This window comes from Hippocampus guttulatus, chromosome 2 (genome assembly GCF_054856545.1).
Source record: "Hippocampus guttulatus isolate MCC_2025c chromosome 2, RoL_Hgut_1.0, whole genome shotgun sequence".
In the NCBI taxonomy this organism is placed as follows: domain Eukaryota; kingdom Metazoa; phylum Chordata; class Actinopteri; order Syngnathiformes; family Syngnathidae; genus Hippocampus; species Hippocampus guttulatus.
This window is the reverse complement of record NC_141262.1, coordinates 29,275,725-29,298,679: the sequence shown is the minus strand read 5'-3', so window position 1 is coordinate 29,298,679 and position 22,955 is coordinate 29,275,725. Positions and strand designations below refer to the sequence as shown.

The following is a 22,955-nucleotide window of genomic DNA, read 5'->3' as shown; positions in this document are numbered from 1 at the left end:
GGCTTTATGGTTTTGTACACAAAATTCACTTTTAATTTTTTTATTTTTTTAAGGAGGGTCTCTTTGTAAATCAGCAAGAATCCTTGGGGTGAGTGACTCGGGGCTTGGACCTGATGTCAAAAGGCACCATTGTTGTTCTGCCCTTTTTTTTGCATCGAGGTACAATATGGTTTTCATACTAGCTGTAATATCAGCATATATTTTTTAAAAGTTAAATAAAAGACAAGTCATTTTGGCAAGTACTTTTGCTGTTTATCCCCCCCCCCCCCGCAAATGTATACTACTTTCTATCTTGAGGATTTCATCTTGTAATTTTAGTCACATGAATGTTGAGTGTTTCTGCATCACAACAGTGGTCAATGTCAAGTTGGTATGACAACACAAACTAATAGCTTCTCTTCGTGTGGGGCTTACCTGTATCGTAAACATTTATATTCAGACCATGAAGTGTTGGTACCTAACCTCTTAATTACCATGTTAATGAGAGGCATTGTGCACTTTTTAGAACGATGCGTGATGATACGTACTCCGTTTACAAGGCAGCGTTGCCACATCCAACAAGGCGGACGCACTGATGCAACGTAGCTCAACGAGGCGTCAGAACGTCATGTTACGGTCCGAAGATTAACATCCGCTATTTCCACAACATGAGTACAAGTTTAATGCACGTTCAAATAAATATTTGGACTTGGGACAGTGCCGAAAATATGCGGAGGGTTACCTGGACACCAGGCCGCAAGTTGCATGATTAGGCTTGGTACGAGCCAGTTAATTCCCCCAAACAAAAGCGTGTTGGCCAGATAAATGTGGATAGTGTGATAAAAGGTCGACATGATGTATTTTCTGCACTTAAACTCATACAGTTGGTGGCGCTAATGCAACATCAAAAAGATTTTTAATCCCGCCAGCGAACACCACAGAAGGAGAGCGGTCACGAGCCTAAAGTACTTTCAGCCCAACCCCCAATGTTAGCTTTAGCTTTAGCGTCCGTCGCCATTTTCCAGTGTGACGATCGTGAACGCAGACTCATCTTCCGAAGGTAGGCCGTCGAAACACAATCGAAGAAAAAAAAGATCTACTCAAATTGGGGGGATTAAAACATTGGAGATTGAATAATAAGACTGAATAATAATTATCTCCGGGTTCTAGTCCATTATTTAACCGCCCCAGTGACGTGATTACGGCTTGATTGAGGGATCTTGACGTTCCTTTGCGCGTGCGAAACATTACATGGGTTCGCAAGTATTGAATTGCCTTTGAAATGCTCAAATGTTGTTTCATGTTACCGATTTCATATTTTTGCATCGATACAATGTGATCCGGAACCTCACCGGCCGAATCGTGATTGAATCGCATTTTTCCCCTTTACGTCGCCAATAGGTAGGCCGCGATTTGCTTGTACCGCTGCTAAGGCGGCTACGGTGAAAGCTAACGCGTCTGTACAAGGCCTACAATGGCGGCGTTTTTAGTTTTTCGTGTTATCAGTTTGTACGGTTAGATGATGTGGATTCCGTGGATCTAATTCAAGTGAGGGTTCTCGGGACGCCAGCGTCATTTCGCTAAGCTGTTGTAGTATGCGCATGAGATTCGTCCATGTTGCGCAGACATCCACATTGTTTGCTCGACGCTAAACACAAAAGAACTACTACCCGTGCCCACACACTCGCTCGTTGCCTTGCTGATGTTTTCAGCTTGTGTGTGGGGAGGTGAAACCGTTAAAGTATACCCATGTAAATGTATGTGCATATAAAAAAATGTGTGTATGTAGCGGTTGGGCCAGTTATGTTCCCTCCGCGATGAACAGAATCCATTATACTGCAATTATGGAGTTCGGTCTGATCATTTTAAATGTCCCCCACCCCCTTTTCAGGAGTGAAGTGTAAACGGTCACAATGGTGAAAATATTCGTGGGGAACCTTTCGCCCGAGACCACATCAGACGAACTGAGGTCACTCTTCTCTCAGTATGGCAAGATTGCCGAGTGTTCCATTCTGAAGAGTTTCGGCTTCGTGCACATGGACAGCAAGGCGGAGGCGGAGGAGGCCATCCGCAACCTCCACCAGTATCAACTGAACGGCCAGGCCATGAACGTGGAACTGAGCCGTGGCAAGACAAGAGGCTCCACCAAGCTCCATGTGGGAAACATCGCATGCACCAACCAAGAGCTGAGGGCCAAGTTTGAAGAGTACGGCGTGGTGGTGGAGTGTGACATAGTTAAAAACTATGCCTTTGTTCACATGGAACGCATGGAGGATGCCATGGAGGCCATTAATCAGTTAGACAACACGGCTTTCAAAGGTGACCTCTTGGGCTGGGCTTTTATTGGGGAATGTCTTATCTGATTTAACTGTTTTGTTGTTTAAAAAAAAAAAAGGTAAGTCTTGAATATACAACAGGTGAGTGAAACGTCGAACGTCAAAAGCATAGTAGGGCTGGGCGATTAATTGGTCGGTGTTGTGTAGTTTGCAACACCCCTGTGGTGACAAAAAAAAATATGAATTTGATTCCTGTTAAGAAACAGAACATAACCATCTCCACTTTGTATGACAAAAGCTTGGTGGAAGGTATTCATTTGTAAAATTAATTCACGTCGAAGGGCATTTTTACTATACATGGGAAAACAAATCTATTTTGGCTAAAGCTGATGCAAGTTAGCTAAAAAGCTTGTTTCGCAAACCCCAGAAGGGGAAAAAATGCAATTTTTGTTTGTTTTTTCAAGCAGCGAAGAAAAGCTTGCAATTGAATTCTTTTAATGGTGGGGAAATTGGACGTTTTATTTTCTGGCCGTATCGCCCAGCCCTACTGAAAAGCTACTGTTCTAAAGCTGGTATCCGTAATGTTGCCTTGTCTGTCCGGTACCACCTATACTGTACTGGCCATCGGTGGCTGAAGGCTGAATATAAATTTGTCTTTTCTTTACTGTTGAGCTCCGCACACTGGAATGAGCATGACGAGTCGTGTTGCTTTTCGCGTTGGTGCGCGGGCCCCCAAATAAATCAAAACGGTGAGAGCAAGATGAATTTTGCGCTAATGTTTAGCTGCATCCGAGAACCACAGAACAGTAACCTGACACGGGGTTGTGCGGCTAGTTGTCATGAGTTGCCAACTATCAGCAACTAGTTATGCTCTGTTTTGTAATTTGAGCTGCAGACGAACAGCGTCGCGATATCAAAGGAACGGCCCAATCAGAAAATGTTTTTATTTGAATTTAAAAAAAAAATATAAAGACATTTCTACCAAGAGAGATCAAGCCGTAGCAATACAGTATATGAAGTCGATTTTTACAATTTTATATACAGTACATATCTATATTTCAAGGAATGTAATTCATATATGCCTTTTGGCTGGAAAGCGAAGTGCGGAGAGTCTTTTGCCAAAATGCAAGGGCACGGGAACCTCTCAAAAATCCACACTGCTTAATTATCGGCCTTTTTCTCTTTCTATCGTTGTAACATAGCTACAGCGGGCAGAGCCTTTTTCCGAGACAGTCGCGACGTGTTTGTGGTTCGGTCGCAATTTAGTCGTGCTACTTAAAAACATTTGAATGACGTGAAGGTGGTGTAATTTTTTTTTTATTGCGGCGAGTTGGTGGGCATGCAATGGTCAGTCCCCTGGTATTCGAGGGTGTACCCTCGACTAATTTGTCCACATAGTGGCATCACGCGGTGTGCGGCGGGCCTGTGTTTGGAAAGTTACGGATTTCAGCTTTAATGTTGTGTTGCTGTGTTGTGATGTTCAAATCTCGTGTTTTTTTTTCCCCCGAGCATAATTTGGGAGTAGCCAAGCGGGATGTACATTTTTATTTTTTTCCATAATGATTGCAAACAAGTCCTTATTGAGTTTTTCTTTTCCAAGGCAAACTGATGAGCGTGAAGCTTTCGACTAGCCGCCTCCGTACTGCGCCGGGAATGGGAGACCGATCGGGTTGTTATCGTTGCGGGCAGGAAGGCCACTGGTCCAAAGAATGCCCGCTAGATCAAAACGGCTACCACAGAAACGGCTCAGAGCCAAACTCTGATGGATTCGATGCTTCGAGGTTTGACGGGCGTGCTCAGAACCGGGCTTATCAAGCGGGCTTCACCGGCGCGGAAGTGGAATATGGCGCCGGCTACGCTCCTGTGCCTGGCGTTTCCCGTGGTGCCGGTCACAGCGGGAATGCGGCGCCGTTCAGACCCGGTCCGGGCTTCGAGAATGCAGCGAGATTCGGGCCGCATCCAGGTTACGGCGTGTCCGGCACCGGGGCCGCATACCAGACCGACGGCTCGTACTATGGCGCGGTACCTGGCTACCCGATGCGGCGGTCGCCTTACGAGGAGCGAGATCCGTACGGAGTTGTGGACTACTACGGGAAGTACAGGGCCAATATGTACGGCGCCGGTTATTACGAGGAACAACGCGCCGCCGTGCCCACGCCTGCTGCAACAGCGGCCACTTCAACCACGCCTGTTCGTGCGCCGTCGTCTAGCGTCGAGGCATATCAGGTCCCTCAGGTCCCTGCTGCAACGGTTACCCCATTCGTACAACGGGACCGGAGTCCGATTCGGAGAAACCCCACTGAGGGTGAAGGATACACGTATCCTCCGGGTTCGCAGATCCCCACGGTGGCCACTACTGCCAATAAGTACTACCTCTAACTATCCGCGGGATCCCGGCAACATTTGTCTCATGCAGCCAACATGACAGTTGTTCGTGGGTTAGCTTAGCCGTTCAGCATGCGGCCACTAGTATTATCGAATGAGATCTAGTTGCTCATGTGTCAAGACAAAAAAAAAAAGAAAAAATCTAATTAATCAGTGTCCAGCTTTGTAAGGCAGAAAGTCTGTGAATACATTCACGTTCCACTCCATTTGGAAGTAGCAACATTCTTTAAAAGTTCAGTCAGTGTAATAGTGCATGTTGCAAAGATTTTGACTTTTACGCCAAGTCCTTCTGAAATGTGTTTTTTGCTTTTTAGTGTAGTTCTGAGACTAACCGTATAGCTACGTAATTGAGGCAATGGTAGAACATGTAAATATTATGCTTAAATTGCCTACACTTTAGTTGAGACTTGCTAGCGCATTAAACCAGGCCTACCCATTTGTTCTAGTGGGAATGCCTCAATTTTATTTTCCCATGCAGTATAATAGAAATGTCTCTTTGGGTTATAGTAAAAAAAAATGTGATATTGCATTGCTGTTAACACCCACACAATCTTTTCCATCAAATTTTGATTCATTATATGGACCGCTTGATGTCTTTGTTGTCGCCTCCTAAATAAACAGAATTAAGTCAACTTTTGGATGTGTTTCAATTCCATTTTGGGGCGTAGAGACTAATGCTACCTTTAATCATCTTACCACGCCAGTGATCAGACCTTGATCAACCATTGGCCTTTAATTTTCTAGTCAATACATAGGCAGACGACACTAGACAAGTTAAAAGGTGCTTGATTTTTACCCTGTCACGTTCAAGCTGAGTACTTAAAAACTGTAGTTGCGAATACTGTGCATTCACCTTTGGCTCATGAAGTTAGTTGCAGGGCACGTTCAAATAAGTCATTTTTCCTTGTCATAGTCTAAAATGTCACGGTTTTGGATTCTGGGAAGAAGCCCACACGCGATTTGAAAGTTGTGCGGCTGCCACGGTCATGCGTGGAAAAAAACCCCGTAAAATTTTAAAAGGTTGTTATCCTGAAAACGATTGACCTTGTACACTTGTGATCGTGCCGAAGTGGACGAGGAGGAAGGCAAACGCTTTGACATGTCGATTTGCTTGTGTCCTTGTGACGTCACGGGGGAGGCGATGCTTCTTTCGGTCAATAGGGGCGCGTCGTAATGGTGCGTCTGCTCGCAGCCTGCCGCGGCCGAGCTCGCGACGGTCTTTTGTGATTTTTGAGCGGGGCGCCATTTTGATGACTCGAAAGCGGCTCGCGAAACTCACAGCGCGAGGCGACCAGCTCCTTTTCAGCACATTTCGGGCCCCCACTAATCCGCTTCTTTTTCGACAGCGAGTGGACTGGGCAAAATGGCTACGGGAGCAAACGCAACTCCATTGGGAAAGTTGCACCCCAGCATCGGCGCCAAACGTGGCTTCGACGCAGGGCCCGGCGCCGACAACGGAATGATGCCGAACCCGAGGCCTCCCGCCTCCTTTCCGCCCATACAAGGATTCCAGCCTCCGATGCCATCCCCGGCTTTTGCGCAGACGCACCAGTTTAGCGCACCGGGTGGGTTTTCGCCCCAGGCGCCTACACAGCAGCCGCTCGGCGGACAAGGTAAGGACACAGCTTCTTGCTCATGCCGTGGCAAATGAACGTGAAGTGATTTTACCACGCTCGTGTGGCCAGTTAGCAGCATGGTGGCGTGGGTTCCACACAGCCTCGGACCAAAACACAAACGGAAAATAGTTTTGTTCGTCGTACTTGTCGGTGCTCGTTTGCCTCAACACCAAAAGAAAGCGGTTCAGCACTCGCGGATTTACCAGATCCACATTTTTTGGGGGGGTGGAATCAATATTTTTCCGATGCATTTATAATGGACGTCAGTTATAGGGGTGACCCGATCCGATACCAGCCAGAACCAAACAGAACAGTATTGTATGTAACCGGTCTCAATCCCAAATCTCTGGGATTTGCGCTCTTATGCAATTACAATTTGATTATTGTTAGGGTTAATTCTCAGGATCCTTCAATTTATTTCCATTTATTTTATTTTATTCAAATGAAGTACATTCTCATCTCTGTAAACCAAATGTATTGAATAAATGTGTCATCTTTTGTCATACTTGCTGTTGCTGACTATTGCTCATAGTATCGTTGGATGAAGTCTGTCCTGTCTCATTCCTGCTGACATCGTATTGGTGTCGGACAGTCCCCCAGGCTGCAATATTGATGAAAAAGTTGTATCGGGACATCCCTAGTGTCAGTTCTGCACACATTTTTGTTCTTGGCAGCCCAGGTCAGCCCGTATAATAACGGGGTCCACTCCGGCTTAGTCTTTTTTGCCAAAAAATGCGTGTTAGCTTCATTGAAAACTAGCCTCATCTGACTTGCCTTGCGATTGGCTTGCAACCAGTCCAGGGTCGACCCTGCCTCTCGCCCAAATCCAGTTGGGATAGGCTCCAGCTTGTCTGTGACCCAAATGAGGATAAGCGCTATTGAAATTTGGTGACCATAGTTGGCGTAATTAAAAACAAAGCGTCAGAAAGTTATTGATTTATATTTGAAAAGAGTCCCTTGCTTTTGAAATAGATCATTGTCATCACTTTCTTGCCGTCTTGCGTGTGTGAAAATAAATTGTGGATGTTGCTGGTGACAGTTTTTTCAAATCGTACATTGAGGAGCTGATTATAAATTTTTTTTTCGCCATTTTAATGTGTTGCGCTGTTTTCAGAGCACCTGTGTGTGATTTAACTTTTGGAATCGGACCCTTGTGGGGATTAGTGAATTAGAAAAGTGATGGATGGATTATTGACTGTCTTGTGTGAATTTTTCTTGCTGCTTCATCTCTACTATGGATTTCGCTAGCCTCCCCAGCTTGACCAGTCCACACCGCTTTGTTGATGCTTGCGCAGTTAGATAACATTGGCGGGGAAAAAAATGTAACAAGGAGTGAAACCCAGTTCTGTTTTGTCTTTGTAGAATTCAACCAGAAGAAACAAAGAAAGAAGAGCCGGTGGAGTAGTGAGACGCCCGATCAGAAAACTGTCATACCGGGTATGCCCACTGTCATCCCCCCTGGTCTGACCCGGGACCAAGAGAGAGCCTACATAGGTAATTTTTCAGCAATATTTTACGATGATCTCATGTCACATGTCGGCTGGTCCCGGACGATTGCTTTAAATGTAGAAGGTTACTTTTTACATTTCATCTGGTTTGTATCTCATATCTACACAGTGCATAAAGAGGATTTGATTTTTCTTCCGTTTTTACTAAACCACCCGAAGTTAATTGTTAACTCTGGTCATCTTCTGAGTGGTGTTTTCCTGGCGCAAACCTGCATCCCATTGGGCTGCCATTAGCAAGGCGCAGTGTCTGTCGAATGATGAAACGCCACCGCTTGCTGATATCTGTCCATAAACTGCAGGTCACACGTCACCATCTTGCCTGCTCTCCCCGTCCCTACCCAACACCACACCGATTTTGTATCTGTGCATGGGAGCTCATAATGTCCTTCCTTAACATGCTAAAGTTCTGCTTTGTGTATTAAAAAAAAATAATAATTTAGTTGGTGGTGGGGTGGAAGTGTTAGAGCGCGAGCAATGCCGCTTCAATGGCAAACCAATCGAGCAATTTCAGACTTGCCATGCAAAACCACGCCAACTCATCAAAAGTGATTGTTTGGGTGAGAAGCAGCTGTGTAGCACCCACAGACTGCCTTCATGAGCCCTCAATGGCGTTCTCAGAAGCATACACACACATGCGTCAGTTTCCTCTAGAGCTGACATTGTGAGCAATGTCCAGTCATTGGTCATGTTTGTTCGCCGCTGGTATGTGTGCCCACTTTTACGTTGTCGCACTTGGCTGTTTCTTTTGCCCATTCACAAATAAAATATGGGCACTATCCACGTCCTTCTTTTATTTTCATTTCTGGTAGCATTCGAACAGATGATAAGCTGCTGCGTTTGAAAGCCTAGTCTTCCTCAACTCATGGCTCAGAAATTGACTTTGGAGCAGCTGTTCTTAGAACAACTGCAAAGCGTCGGGTGTCAAAAGGTGATAGCCCCACATCTGTTCAATGATACTTGGAACAAAATTGAAAAAAAAAAAAGCAAGTGAATAGTGACTTTTAGGGCACCCTGTACACGGGGATGCTGACAATTGAATCTGCTAATTGAAGCTAACGATATCGAGACAATTTGACCGTTTTTTATTTTATTTATTTATTTTTTAAATGAGAGGTGCGCCGATTTAATGAGCCTGTGGCAAAAGAGGCAGCATTGGCCCGCTGCCTCTTTTAAATTTGACGCCGCCAGCCACACTAAAATAATTGAAAACCCCACTGAAGGAAGTATGGGGCATGAATGGCAATTACTGCGGCTGCGCTAAATGCAATCGGTGCATCTCTACTCATGGATTTGTGAGGCAAGATGGAGTCATCAGAAAATGAAGGGAAAAAAGATGCGGTGATCATGAGCAATTTCACAGAGAACGTTGTGTGAATGCTATTTGTCCTGCTACTTTGCACTGTTAGTGGAAAAATAAATAATAATAATAATAATAATAACGATGGTCCGAAAAGCTCTAACTTTCTCTGTGAACTACACGCAGGCTGTGTTCGGAATCACCATATTGGCCCACCAATGCCATCGAGTTGCCCATGTGAGAGTTTGCCCATTTTGATCCATCAATGTAGCCCACACAGCCTTTTCCAAAGGAGGCAGCAACAACTTAGTCAGCAGAAAAAGCATTGCATCCCATGATGCATTGCGCCCACGCAGAAAAAAACGAATGTCACGGCATGGATGGATGGATGGCCAGGAACTGCTTTGTAGTGATCTTGTCATATTCCATCAGCTCAAAGCAAGGCGAACTGTGTCTGTTCAGTCTTCATGACGGAAGGTCCACCAGCTGAACTAAATTCTTGACGTGGTTGGTGGGGTGGAAGGTCGGCAAGATTCTGACTTTCTTCTCTGATTTCTGAGAAGAAAGTCAGAATTAGATTTAACAAAAAAATGTTTTTGCTTCACTGGCCCTAATCCTCTTCCGTACCAAGTACAGTCGAGCCTCGGTTCAACGTACATAGCGAATTTGTACGTTATAGCGGTAGTTTGTTGTAACCATTTCCAATAAAATGGCCGCCAACGACTATGTAGAATACAGTATGGAACATTTGCCAGTGTAAAAATGTGAATGTGTCATCCAGTGTCAAAATGTCACTTACAAATTTGTGTATATAAAGAAAAAAATGCTTGGTCGGGACTTTGAAATGTGAACGTTACAGGGGTGGAAACGTTGAAACGGGGTTCGACTCCATTCTTCCAAATCATTTTTTTTCATTGAGCTGACAAGTCAACGAAATAATAGCGAGCAAATCATTTCGAACACAGCCGCAGAATGTCATTGTTGCGCTTGCTTATGATCTGGTCCCATTCTGGCATAAATGTAGTAGTGCTTTCAACGAGGCGTTCTTGCGGTGATCTGTCGTGCGAGGCTTAACCTGCTTTGTCATCGTCTACGATGCGCATCACACTGCTAATGTTAGGACCGAGGCGGAAGTTGTGACTTGAATGCCGTTTTCCCGTGTTTGTCTCACATGTAATTGAAATGCCCGTTGCGTTTCATCTTTTTGTGACCTCATGAATGAGCGAGACGGTGCTCCCCTGTCGGGGGCGTCGTCGTCTTTTTGATGGTGTTGTGATAACCGCATTTCTCCCCATCCTTGTTTTCTTTCCTAACCTGAATTCTTCCAGTCCAACTGCAGATCGAAGACCTGACACGTAAACTGCGTACAGGAGACCTGGGAATCCCTGTTAACCCTGAGGACAGGTCGGAAAAAGATTAAACCCATGAACAGTAACTCTTTCTCTACCTTATTGAATTACTTTTATTTGGTTTTTTTGGGGGGGGATGGGGTAATGCTCATTTTCAGTACGTTTCCATGTTGTGTTGTGGATAGAATGAGTCTTAAGATGTGTTAGATATGACAGATTTAGTTTTTAAAATCGTAGCTGTACACAAGTGACTCATCATTTGCTAATTATAAAAAGATTTGCAAGAAAGTCTTGAACCTTCACTCTTCTTGAATGCTGTTTAAGTAGTGATAGAATTTTAATAGCCTAGGTTTTTTTCCGTTTGTGGGCGCAAATGTGTTGTTACAATAATAGCAAATACACATCATGATTTTTTTTCAAACAGGTTTGTGTCAAAAGCCATACAACAACATTTAAAGCCGTATTTTTGTAAGAATTCTTTAAGTAGCCAGAGAGAGCGACGTCCAGCCTGTGTGATCCTCTTTTAGTGGACAGCAGCGGACAAGAAGGTCACATGGTATATTTGATGAGTTTAGCAGGAAAGAAATTCAGCGGCCCCCAGTAGATCTCCGGCAGGAAGTGGCTTGCTCTCAGGAGCGTGTGAAGTTGACCTCGGCTTTCTCAAGTTAAGCAGGGTGCACGCACAGCATTTTCGATCATTTTTTTTACGGCAGCATGGCAAACTTCGGTCCGCTTCCCAGGCAATAAAAATCCCGCGTGGGACCCTGCTTAACTCTTAGCTGACCTGGTCACGACATTAGGGCGACAAGCACGACTCCCAAGATTTTTGTCACGGTGAATGCCTTGCTTGAGACGTTGGACAAACTCTCACCAAAACCACTTGCCTGCTTCAAGGTAGATTGCCGATCAGCTATCGTTTATTTCATGTCACGATCACAGAGTCGTGGTTCAAACCAAAATTGCGATTGGAAACATTGAACAGCTTTGACGCATGTCACTCCTCGACTGTTTTCTGAACTGATTTGGGGGTGGGGGGGAATCATTTCCCCTACAAACCGCATAACTTGGGCCAAACAATTTTGAAAAATAATATAACCCAGTTTTTTGTTTTTTTCCGGTCAATATTGCGATTGCCATTTGAATTGTGATTATTATTTTTTTCCCCCGTTCCCGGCACGGTCCTCTTCTGTAAAAAAAAAAAAAAAAAAATTGATGTGGATCGCAATGAACATTTATTTTGCATACATATTTTTGTCAAATTGTTTTATGCTAAAATTAAGCCCAATTAAACAATTCAGCAAAATAAAGCACCCATCCACATCCGAACCATATATTAGTCGTGCATGGACAAATTGCCACATAAACACACCCGTTGGCGCAGCTAATGCACGCCAACACAACAAATACATCTCCCGTAGCATCAAATTATCATTAGCTCACAGTTGCAGCCAAACGTGAATTTCTTTTCCGGACTATAAGTCGCACCGGCCCAAAAATGCACCATGAGGTCGAACAAACCCCATACAAAAGGGCGGCCCGGTAGTCCAGTGGTTAGCACGTCGGCTTCACAGTGCAGAGGTACCGGGTTCAATTCCAGCTCCGGCCTCCCTGTGTGGAGTTTGCATGTTCTCCCCGGGCCTGCGTGGGTTTTCTCCGGGTACTCCGGTTTCCTCCCACATTCCAAAAACATGCATGGCAGGCTGATTGAACGCTCTAAATTGTCCCTAGGTGTGAATGTGAGCGTGGATGGTTGTTCGTCTCTGTGTGCCCTGCGATTGGCTGGCAACCGATTCAGGGTGTCCCCCGCCTACTGCCCGAAGACAGCTGGGATAGGCTCCAGCACCCCCCGCGACCCTAGTGAGGATCAAGCGGTTCAGAAAATGGATGGATGGATAGATCAAAAAGAGACATTTAATATTGGAAGGCAAGTTTGAACGCGAATAAATGAAGAAAGAACAGGCTGAATAGGTCAAAGATTTTTTAGCACAGTGAAGTTTAATTCGGCTACACGAAAAATAAACCTGAATAGAAATGGCATCAGGAACAAAACAAGTTGATATTAGTGAATTAGCAATCTCACTTGAAATCACTCCCTATGTGGAATTCTTCGTCCTCGGCGTCACTTCTGACTCAGTCCGCCCGCTCCGGAGGAAGATCAAGTGGGACTTCGGCTTCCGCATGGCTTGTCGTCACATTCAGATTGGGTTCCAGTTGCAATGTTTCCGGCCTTTCTGAGTCCAGACCGGATGGTCTTGGTTTTCACTGAAGCCCGGGCTTTGTCCATCTTAAAGTTGCACGGTGCATCCTCCCGGTTGCTGTGAAGCTACGCTGTGTATTTTTTCACGTACAAGGTGCTCCAGAATAGAAGTCACAGAACATAGGGGAAAAAAACAGTGTGACTTATAGTCCGGAAAATACGGTATTTTTCATTTTTAATTAATATTGGTGGCTGTCAGTAAGTTCTACTTTCCACATTTGGTTGGATTATTTAGTTTTTTTTTCTTTCAAAAAATGCATAGTTTTCACTGGCCCAATGTAATATAGTTACCGAGATATTTGGCAAAGTATCTATTAAATTGTACCCTGATGGTAAAGTGTGTGTGTGCGTGTGTTTGTGCGCGCGCGTGCGCGTACATGCGTTAACAATCTGAAAATTGCATTCTCCACTGCAATGTCGATTTGGATTCAATTAATTGTTCAACCATACCCCACTTTACAGGATAATCTTTCAGGGACATCCGATAATGGGGCCTTTGCCGACCTCGATTGTGGGGGGGGGTCTTGAATTCTCCAATTAGACCCAATTGTCAGTATGTGTCTACCCCACTTGAGCATCCCTGCCGTCTGTACGTGCTGAAGAGTTTGTCAACACACAAGCAGCCGTTTTCACAGCCAACCTAAAGGTTGAATTTTGCAGCCGAAACCCTCTTTTGCATCGTTCCCAAATCTATTGGGACAGTCAAGCGGAGGTGCTTCACGTCGTCAGCGCTGGACTGATTTCTTTTTCTTTTTTTTTTTTTCGAAAATGGCTCCCTTCATGTGCTTTATGTCACATGGTGAACAAATGTCTCTCTGCGCTGGGAGATCGTACGTAGGAAAAGGTGGATATCTAATCCTAATTCCTTTCCTCTAACCCAAATTACCCCACGTCAACCTAACCCTTTTTTAAGCACAGAGCCTCCCTAATGCAGCAATGCAGGTTTTCAGCATCCAAGGGGAGGTACGGACCTCTTCCGCCACGTCGGCACCGAGCAGCTCTCAGCGCCTCTGCTTAGAATTTCATTTTCCTCCCAACCTTTCTCTCTTTTAGGCCAACAAATCCTGTATGCAGGTGTAACTCTGGCCATGCATTTGCTTTGTCGCCCCTTCAGGGTATCGGAGCTCTGCTTACAGTCACGCTGGTTACTCAGAGTTCTCTTCAACGGTGTGTGACGTGTTAGTGCCGTATTCATAAATCACTTTCTCCAGCACTGGCGGCAACAAGTCACATTAGAATACACCGTTGTTATTCAGTAGATCGCACTTTGATGCCCTGATATGGTCTCGGCATGACAGTTAGGGGAGAACAAAAAAAAAAAAGAATTTAGCCATAGGGAGAATTTCTGACTACCTAATTGCAAATCGGCCTGCTCGGTGTTGAGGGGGGTGAAGAAAAAAAGGCTGACCGTTTGCTTGTTGTCTCCCGTCTCTGCCTGCAGGTCTCCCTCGCCGGAGCCCATTTACAACAGCGAGGGCAAGAGGCTGAACACGCGTGAGTATCGCACGCGCAAGAAGATCGAGGAGGAGCGCCACGCCCTGATCACCGAAATGGTCGGCCTCAACCCAGAGTTCAAACCGCCTGCCGATTATAAGTACGTGTCCGAATGCGGCAGGAAGGAAGTTGGTGATTTTACCAGATATGCAGACGCACATATTACGTTACGTTATAATTTTTTTTTATTGAATTACTCATTCTTATTTTTATTGACTTTTTAATGTCATTATAATTGACCGATTATTCTATATATTTTAAAACTGCTATTTGTGATTATTTGAATACAAACTCATCACATTTTATATTCGCTGTCATTTAGTAGTTGAAGTTCCGACTGGATATAGTCGGACTTGCCTCCACACAGCCTGGGTTCTGGTACCAGTTCTCTCGAGAGGGGTTGGACTCTCTTCCACTCTGGAGTTGCTCATGGTGAGAGGCGCAGAGCAGGTGTGGGCATGCTCATTGCCCCCCGGCTCAGTGCCTGTACATTGGGGTTCACACCGGTAGATGAGAGGGTTGCTTCCCTCCGCCTTCGGGTGGGGGGACGGGTCCTGACTGTTGTTTGTGCATATGCACCAAACAGCAGCTCAGCATACCCACCCTTTTTGGAGTCCTTGGAGGGTATGCTGGAGAGTACTCCTGCTGGGGACTCCCTTGTTCTACTGGGGGACTTCAATGCTCACGTGGGCAATGACAGTGAGACCTGGAGGGGCGTGATTGGGAGGAACGGCCCCCCCGATCAGAACTCGAGTGGTGTTTTGTTATTGGACTTCTGTGCTCTTCACGGACTGTCCATAACGAACACCTTGTTCAAACATAAGGGTGTCCATATGTGCACTTGGCACCAGGACACCCTGGGCCGTAGTTCGATGATCGACCTTGTGGTTGTATCATCAGATTTGCGGCCGCATGTTTTGGACACTCGGGTGAAGAGAGGGGCGGAGCTGTCAACTGATCACCACCTGGTGGTGAGTAGGCTCCGATGGTGGGGGAAGATGCCGGTCCGTCCTGGCAGACCCAAACGTATTGTGAGGGTTTGTTGGGAGCGTCTGGCGGAATCCCCTGTCAGAAGGAGTTTCAACTCCCACCCCCGTACTCGCTGGTGGACACCAGCAGTAAGGGATGCCGTCAAGCTGAAGAAGGAGTCCTATCGAGCCTTTATGGCCTGAGGGACCCCAGAGGCAGCTGACGGGTATCGACTGGCCAAGCGGAACGCAGCTTCGGTGGTCGCCGAGGCGAAAACCCGAGCGTGGGAAGAGTTCGGTGAGGCCATGGAAGCCGACTTCCGGACGGCTTCGAGGAAATTCTGGTCCACCATCCGACGTCTCAGGAGGGGGAAGCAGTGCACCACTAACACTGTGTACAGTGGGGATGGGGCACTGCTGACTTCGACTCGGGACGTTGTGAACCGGTGGGCAGAGTACTTCGAAGACCTCCTCAACTCCACCAACACGTCTTCCTTGGAGGAAGCAGAGTCTGAGGACCCTGAGGTGGGCTCTCCTATCTCTGTGGTTGAAGTCACCGATGTGGTTAAAAAGCTCCTCGGTGGCAAGGCCCCAGGGGTGGATGAGATCCGCCCGGAGTTCCTCAAGGCTCTGGATGTTGTGGGGCTGTCCTGGTTGACACGCCTCTGCAACATCGCGTGGTCAACGGGGAGAGTGCCTCTGGATTGGCAGACCGGGGTGGTAGTCCCTCTTTTTAAAAAGGGGGACCGGAGGGTGTGTTCCAACTACAGAGGGATCACACTCCTCAGCCTCCCTGGTAAGGTCTATTCAGGGGTGCTGGAGAGGAGGGTCCGTCAGGAAGTCGAGCCTCAGATTGAGGAGGAGCAGTGTGGTTTTCGTCCTGGCCGTGGAACAGTGGACCAGCTCTACACCCTTAGCAGGGTCCTCGAGGGTATGTGGGAATTCGCCCAACCAGTCTACATGTGTTTTGTGGACTTGGAGAAGGCATTTGACCGTGTCCCTCGGGGAGTTCTGTGGGGGGTGCTTCGTGGGTATGGGGTACCGAACCCCCTGATATGGGCTATTTGGTCACTATACCACCGATGTCAGAGTTTGGTTCGCATTGCCGGCAGTAAGTCGGAATCGTTTCCAGTGAGGGTAGGACTCCGCCAAGGCTGCCCTTTGTCGCCGATTCTGTTCATAATCTTTATGGACAGAATTTCTAGGCGCAGCCGAAGCGTTGAGGGCGTCCGTTTTGGTGGCCTCAGTATTGCATCCCTGCTTTTTGCAGATGATGTGGTGCTGTTGGCTCCTTCAAACAGGGCTCTCCAACTCTCACTGGAGCGTTTCGCAGCCGAGTGTGAAGCGGTTGGGATGAAAATCAGCACCTCCAAATCTGAAACCATGGTCCTCAGTCGGAAAAGGGTGGAGTGCCCCCTCCGGGTCGGGGGAGAGATCTTGCCCCAAGTGGAGGAGTTTAAGTATCTTGGGGTCTTGTTCACGAGTGAGGGCAGGAGGGAGCGAGAGATCGACAGGCGGATCGGTGCAGCGTGATGAGGTGGCTTGGGCATCTGATTCGGATGCCTCCTGAACGCCTCCCTGGTGAGGTGTTCCGGGCATGTCCCACCGGGAGGAGACCCCGAGGAAGACCCAGGACACGCTAGAGTGACTATGTCACCCACCTGGCCTGGGAACGCCTCGGGATCCCCCGGGGAGAGCTGGAAGAAGTAGCTAGGGAGAGGGAAGTCTGGGCTTCCCTGCTAAAGCTGTTGCCCCCAGCTGTTGTTGGATGGATGGATGGATGTCATTTAGTTTTAGTTTGTTATCCAATTATTTCATAAAATTCAAGCTGTTGCCCCCAGCTGTTGTTGGATGGATGGATGGATGTCATTTAGTTTTAGTTTGTTATCCAATTATTTCATAAAATTCAAAACTTGGGCCGTAACCGATGATTGTTTTCAATGAATCTCTTGATTTATTTTGTCTGAGTTAGATGAAAAAATGGTAACTCGAATCCACTTAACCCATTTAATCCCACCGGTCACACTTGTGAAGGATACCAATGATTTAATTTACGGGGCTCTAATTATTTTTATTAATGATTACTTAAAATGGCTACCAATGACACCTGATTTTTGACTTTTAAATGTCCGAGAAAAATTTGGGACTAAATGGGTTCATTTCCATCCTTATATTAGAAAATGGAAATAGTTGAAGTGGACAACGCAGAAAATTCACAAATTGATCATGATTCAATGACTAAGTTTGGCCCGTAAAATCCGCAAGAATGATCGTTTTTCAAAGTGAAAGCAGATGTTTACAAATGTATTTTGATTCAACGCGGATATAAATCTGTGCCGCCTTGACTCATTTCGTAACCCTGAGCGGTTATAGTGGTCTGACTTATTTTTCAGGTCCAGTAAACACCTTTAGAAATGCATCTGTCCACTGAAAATGACATCACCTGTGCTCACACGACCCATCGCGGCTCCTTCACAAGTGGATCCGTGATGGGTCCTTAGAGGAACCCTGAGTGCATGTGATGTCATTTTCAGTCGGCAAATGCATTTTTTAAAGGTGTTAATTGAGCAACATTAGTCAAGTATACCTCGACATCCCGACAGGCTAAGATTCCAAAGATTTTCAACAAGGTCTCAGAATGTTTCGGTGTCAAAATAATGATCGATGAGTTTGATTTTTAATCAGTTGTTGAATAATTGTTGCACCTCTATTGACGATAAATGATATATGGGGATGAATGAATAAAAGTGACTTCATTAGTTTTCAGGGAAGGGTGGGCGGGTGGACAAAACGAATGCCACTCATATTACAGGATTCTTAAAAATGTCAACGCTGACTCGGCCAAACCGGGCCCATTCTTGGTTTTTGTGCCACAATTTAGCAGTGTGTCCATTGCCCTGGTTTTCTGTGCAGACCCCCGGCCACCAGAGTCAATGACAAAGTGATGATTCCGCAAGACGAATACCCCGAGATCAACTTTGTCGGCCTGCTTATCGGACCGCGGTGAGTTTGAAGTTCACGGTGGTGTCTGCGTCATCTTTGCGCCATCTTATTTTTATGTGTATTTTTGGCTCGGGGGTTGTTGATTACCAGCGGAAACACCTTGAAGAACATTGAAAAAGAATGCTGCGCCAAAATCATGATCCGCGGCAAAGGCTCCGTGAAGGAGGGCAAGGTGGGCAGGAAGGACGGACAGATGCTGCCCGGCGAGGACGAGCCTCTGCACGCCCTGGTCACGGCCAACACCATGGAGAATGTCAAGAAAGCCGTGGAGCAGGTGTTTACTCGAGCAGCCCCCCCCCCCCCCCCCCCCCGCGCGATTTTCCTTTTGCTTTCGACCGCCTTTGACCGAATGATGTGCCCGCAGATCCGCAATATCCTGAAGCAAGGCATCGAGACGCCCGAGGACCAGAACGACCTGCGCAAGATGCAGCTGAGAGAGCTGGCCAGGCTCAACGGCACGCTGAGAGAAGATGACAACAGGTCATTACGTTGGCGTTGCACTGCCGATCCCATCCCGAATGGCACCTTTTGCGACAACTTGCAAGAAAGAGCTCTCGTAGACGATATTGACGTGACATATACAAAGACGCCTTCTTGAGTGACTCGACGCCGCTATTGGATGTGGCAGAGTGAAGCAAATTGTGAAGATGCTTGTCCTTTCTCACTTGCCGCACAGTGATGCAGTATGACAGTCTAAACCCGTAATGTAGGAATCTCCAGGATGCCTCTTGTGCCAAAACTGCGATCGACAGTTTATGTGAACATTTTTACTTCACGCTCACATCGACCTCTGAAAATATGAGAATGATCGCCCAAGTATTGCGCATTTTAGGGTGTTTTCCTCATCAGAGGCGCTCGCGACAAAGCTGATGTGGCTTCGCGAGAGAAACGCGTCCAAACAAACCGTTGCAATTTTTTACAAGTGGTTTTTGCTTGACATGCTCTTCACTCATAAGGATGTGAACGGCAAGAGTTTTTCAGTATTGTTTGAAGCCAATCGGCCTCCTGTGGTCCAGCAAGACTAAACAATTGAAACCCGTCATGTCCGTAGGATCCTGCGTCCTTGGCAGAACACGGAGCCCCGCAGCATCACCAACACCACCCTGTGCACAAAGTGTGGCGGGGCGGGCCACATCTCCTCGGACTGCAAATACACCAGGTAACGACGAAAGCCTTCCGTTTTTAGTCGACTCGTTCCCGACGCGTAAACTAAATGTCTTCCCGTTTGTGCGCCGTGAAGTACCTTCGCTGCCCAAAGAGCAACGGGCGGCGAGCCCCCGCAGTCGGCGCAGGACAAGGCTCGCATGGACAAGGAGTACCTGTCGCTCATGGCCGAGCTGGGGGAGGCTCCGCTGCCGACGTCCGGCGGGGGGCCCCCCAGCCAGCAGGGAGGACCCCCCCGGGCCTCCGTGCACAGCAGTGGCCAGGGACCGCCGGTATTGATTTTTTTGGATGGAAATACTCCCGCTGCGATTGAGTTTGTTTTGGATTAATTGCGTGTCTCCCGACAGAGCCGGCCTCCCTGGATGAGCTCTGCTTCCAGCGACAACAGGAACTTCCACGCCATGCACGGAGGAGGCCATCACAACTTCCCTCCCCCCATGCCCAGCATGGGAGGCCCTCCCATGCCCCACAACCCCAACGGCATGCCTCCCCCGTGGATGCAGCCTCCCCCTCCGCCCATGGGCCAGGGCCCCGGACCTCACGGGCACCACATGGGTGAGCGCAAACACTCTTCGACACGTTTGGCACCGCCTTGTGACGACTCGGGGCGTTCCGGAGAGCGCGCCAAAAATGCAAAAAATAAATAAAATTGCGCTGATTTGCTGGGAAGAGGTTATTGTGAGGATTGAATTGCAAATATCCTCAAATGGATTTGTGATCTATTTCAGCGGCGTGGAGCGACTGGCAGAACGAGTCAGTGCACTTCCACTAAGTGGCAGAAGATGCATAATCCACCTTCTGCTATTTATACAACAGAATCAGACACACCAAAGTTATTACAGTGACTGAAAATTGACGAAGAAACTATAATTGGAAAAAGTATTTTGCGTCCGTCCATGATCTGATCTGCTTATCCTCATGAGCGTGGCGGGTGTGCCGGACGGAGCCTATCCCGGCTGTCTTTGGGCAGTAGGCGAGACCACTCGCGGGGCACGCGTAGACAAACAACCGTTTTTGCTCACAATCAATCTGGTGGGGGGTGGGTGGAGCACTTTAGAGCGTTCCATTAATTAACCTGCCATGGATGTTTTTGGAATGCGAGGGGAAACCGGAGTACCCGGAGAAAATCCACATAGGCACGGGGAAGATGTGCAAACTCCACACAGTTAAGTAAGTCGGCGACTGGGCGGAATGGAACCCATGACCATTGCACTCTCAGGCCGATGTGCTAAGCAGCCGGCCGGGCAGGTGCTGCAAATCAACAAAGTCAATCTTAGTTTTACGAAATGAACTAGAGCGAAAATGGCCTTTGTTTTTGTCTTACATGAGCTTTTGAGCTTAATTTCAAATGTATTGATTTTGGTAGTGTACGTCCTCCATACAGGAGGAGGAAGGAAGGTCAAACAGTTGTTTGAGAATAGTAGTTGATTTGTGTTCGTTTTTAATCTTGCACTTGACAAATAATCTACATATTTTTTTCTTAAATGGTTAAAGCTAAACAACAAAAAGCATTTTAAAAACCCTGCTTTGCAAACTAATCAAAACAGCGAACCAAAAATAATGTCAAAACTATCATGAATAGCTGAAAATTGTCACGCAGAGACACACACACACACATTCAGAGTAAAGTCAGAATAGATCGTTGTTTCGATATGTAAACTTTCCCTGCTATTTTTGTTTGTAGTGCATGGTGAGACTGTTCAAATGTATAAAAAAAAGCCACTTGGGCTTGATAAAGGATGTGAAACACTGAAAAGTGTGGGTTCACATTCTAGCCATTTGGATTGTGTTGTCCTCAGGCATGATGCCACCCCCGATGGGCATGATGCCCCCTCCGCCGCCTCCTCCCAACAGTCAGCCGCCGCCACCTCCGTCCGGTCCTTTGCCGCCGTGGCAACAGCAGGCCCCTCCGCCACCGCCGACGAGCAGCATGGCAACAAGCACACCACTGCCCTGGCAACAAAGTAAGAACAACCAAAAATTGACACGCTCATTCATTCATTCATTCATTCAGCAATTAATCCTCCTCTCCTCTTCCCCCCCCCCCCCCCCAAGATACCCCCACCACATCCAGCCCTGGCACAGGCTCTCTCCCTCCATGGCAACAGCCGCAGCAGCCCGCGGCCTCTGCGCCCCAGCCCCCACCTCCGATGGGCGCCCCCTCCATGGTGCCACCACCCCCAGGGGTGCAGCCACCCCTCCCGCCCGGTGCACCCCCTCCTCCGCCACCGCCGCCCCCTGGCTCAGCCAGCATGATGTATGCCCCGCCCCCACCACCCCCGCCGCCAATGGACCCTTCCAATTTTGTCATGATGGGAATGGGGGTCCCGGGCATGCCCCCGTTTGGGATGCCCCCAGCACCTCCGCCGCCTCCGCCCCAAAATTAACAACCTAATGTGAAGAGAATTGTCCGCGTCGCATTCAATAGACTGAGGTCATCTACACACATATAACCTGTGAGTTTTGTATGCCACCGGGCAGAATTAAGGGAGATACTTTTGAATCGGGGGGGGGGGGGGGGGATCAGTTTGAAGTCCAAAGTGTCAAATGAATACGAGGTCAATCAAAAGTGGGGAATTCTGTGTGAATGGCAGATGCCCGGTGGGATACAATGCGGTCGTCTCGGAGCACGCGTTTCTAGTTTTGTATGGTTCCTGTCTTGTAACGAACAACACATCTACCGCAGATATGATGTTAGTTCACTTGGTGTCAGTTGAGGAGTTCTTCTCTTTTCAAAGTTTGTATCACTGCAAAAGCTCCGTGAGTGTGTGTGTGTGTGAGTGACTGTGCGAGTGAAAACACTTGCTCTCAGGCCTCGGTTCTGCAGTGCTATGCAGTTTGTTTTGGTTTGTCTACTGATTAAAGCACCCAATGGGTAAATTTGATGACTTGCATGATCCATTTCAAGAGCTGATTGTGTTTCGAGTGAATGAGGTCCCCATGCCGATGTCCGTTGTTGGGTTTGAGTTCACGAAAAGTCATATTTTTGTAATAAAAAGTGATGTGTTTTAGTTTTTGAGGATTTGTTTGCATGTTTCTCAGTTGTGACATTTGCGTTTGAACAAGGGGGAACATTGTACTCCAAACCCTTCTGGACTATTTAAATGAGACTTAGACCTTTTTTAAATAAAAAAAAAAAAAAATTTATTTTTTTGTTTCTGCAACACCTTCCTGCGATAAAATGAAGCTGTATGCTTTGTCTTATTGTCGTACTTCTGCAAGGCCAAACAAACCAGGTAATTGCTATTCCAAGATTTGTTGCATTCTGTTCCTGTTGTTACATCGCTCGCTTGATTGAATTAACTTGATTGATTAGAAATAAACTGATTCTTTGGAAGGAGTCGTGTCTAAAAAAGATTATTTTTGTTAAAGGGGAGCTCAAGTTAAAAACCAAATAATAATCAACAAGGTGTCCACCTTGAGTCTTGGTTGGGTATTCTGAGTGATGTTCCAGGACATTGTATAGTTTCTTATTTATATATAAATACACTCCTTTTTACTTATTTCAGGGGCCAGCCATTTTACCTTGTACTCGGAGACGGACGGGTGCCCATCGGGAATTTTGGGAAAATACGGCTAGTGTATTTCCCGGCCAGTCCAGGGCATCATTATTTTTCGGCATGTGACCGTTGCCGACTATGTTTTGTGTCATTAACAAC

General features: G+C 46.9%; 1 protein-coding gene across 2 annotated transcripts; it reads left to right on the top strand.

Moving 5' to 3' along the window:
- Positions 1 to 918: 918 nt before the first annotated feature.
- sf1 (splicing factor 1) lies at positions 919 to 22,636 on the top strand. Of its 2 annotated transcripts, XM_086105378.1 has the most exons (14): positions 919 to 1,039; positions 1,871 to 2,298; positions 5,987 to 6,253; positions 7,619 to 7,750; positions 10,390 to 10,465; positions 14,109 to 14,261; positions 18,043 to 18,132; positions 18,223 to 18,406; positions 18,497 to 18,612; positions 19,184 to 19,291; positions 19,373 to 19,568; positions 19,644 to 19,851; positions 21,096 to 21,260; positions 21,352 to 22,636. In XM_086105378.1, exons 2-14 carry the CDS (start codon positions 1,893 to 1,895, stop codon positions 21,681 to 21,683), a joined length of 2,433 nt encoding a protein of 810 aa, XP_085961504.1. In that variant the 5' UTR covers positions 919 to 1,039; positions 1,871 to 1,892; the 3' UTR covers positions 21,684 to 22,636. The 2 variants fall into 2 exon arrangements, with proteins under 2 accessions (XP_085961504.1, XP_085961505.1); XM_086105379.1 differs by lacking the exons at positions 5,987 to 6,253; positions 7,619 to 7,750; positions 10,390 to 10,465; ... (7 more) ...; positions 21,096 to 21,260; positions 21,352 to 22,636 and adding an exon at positions 3,856 to 5,272.
- The last annotated feature ends 319 nt before the right edge of the window (positions 22,637 to 22,955 follow it).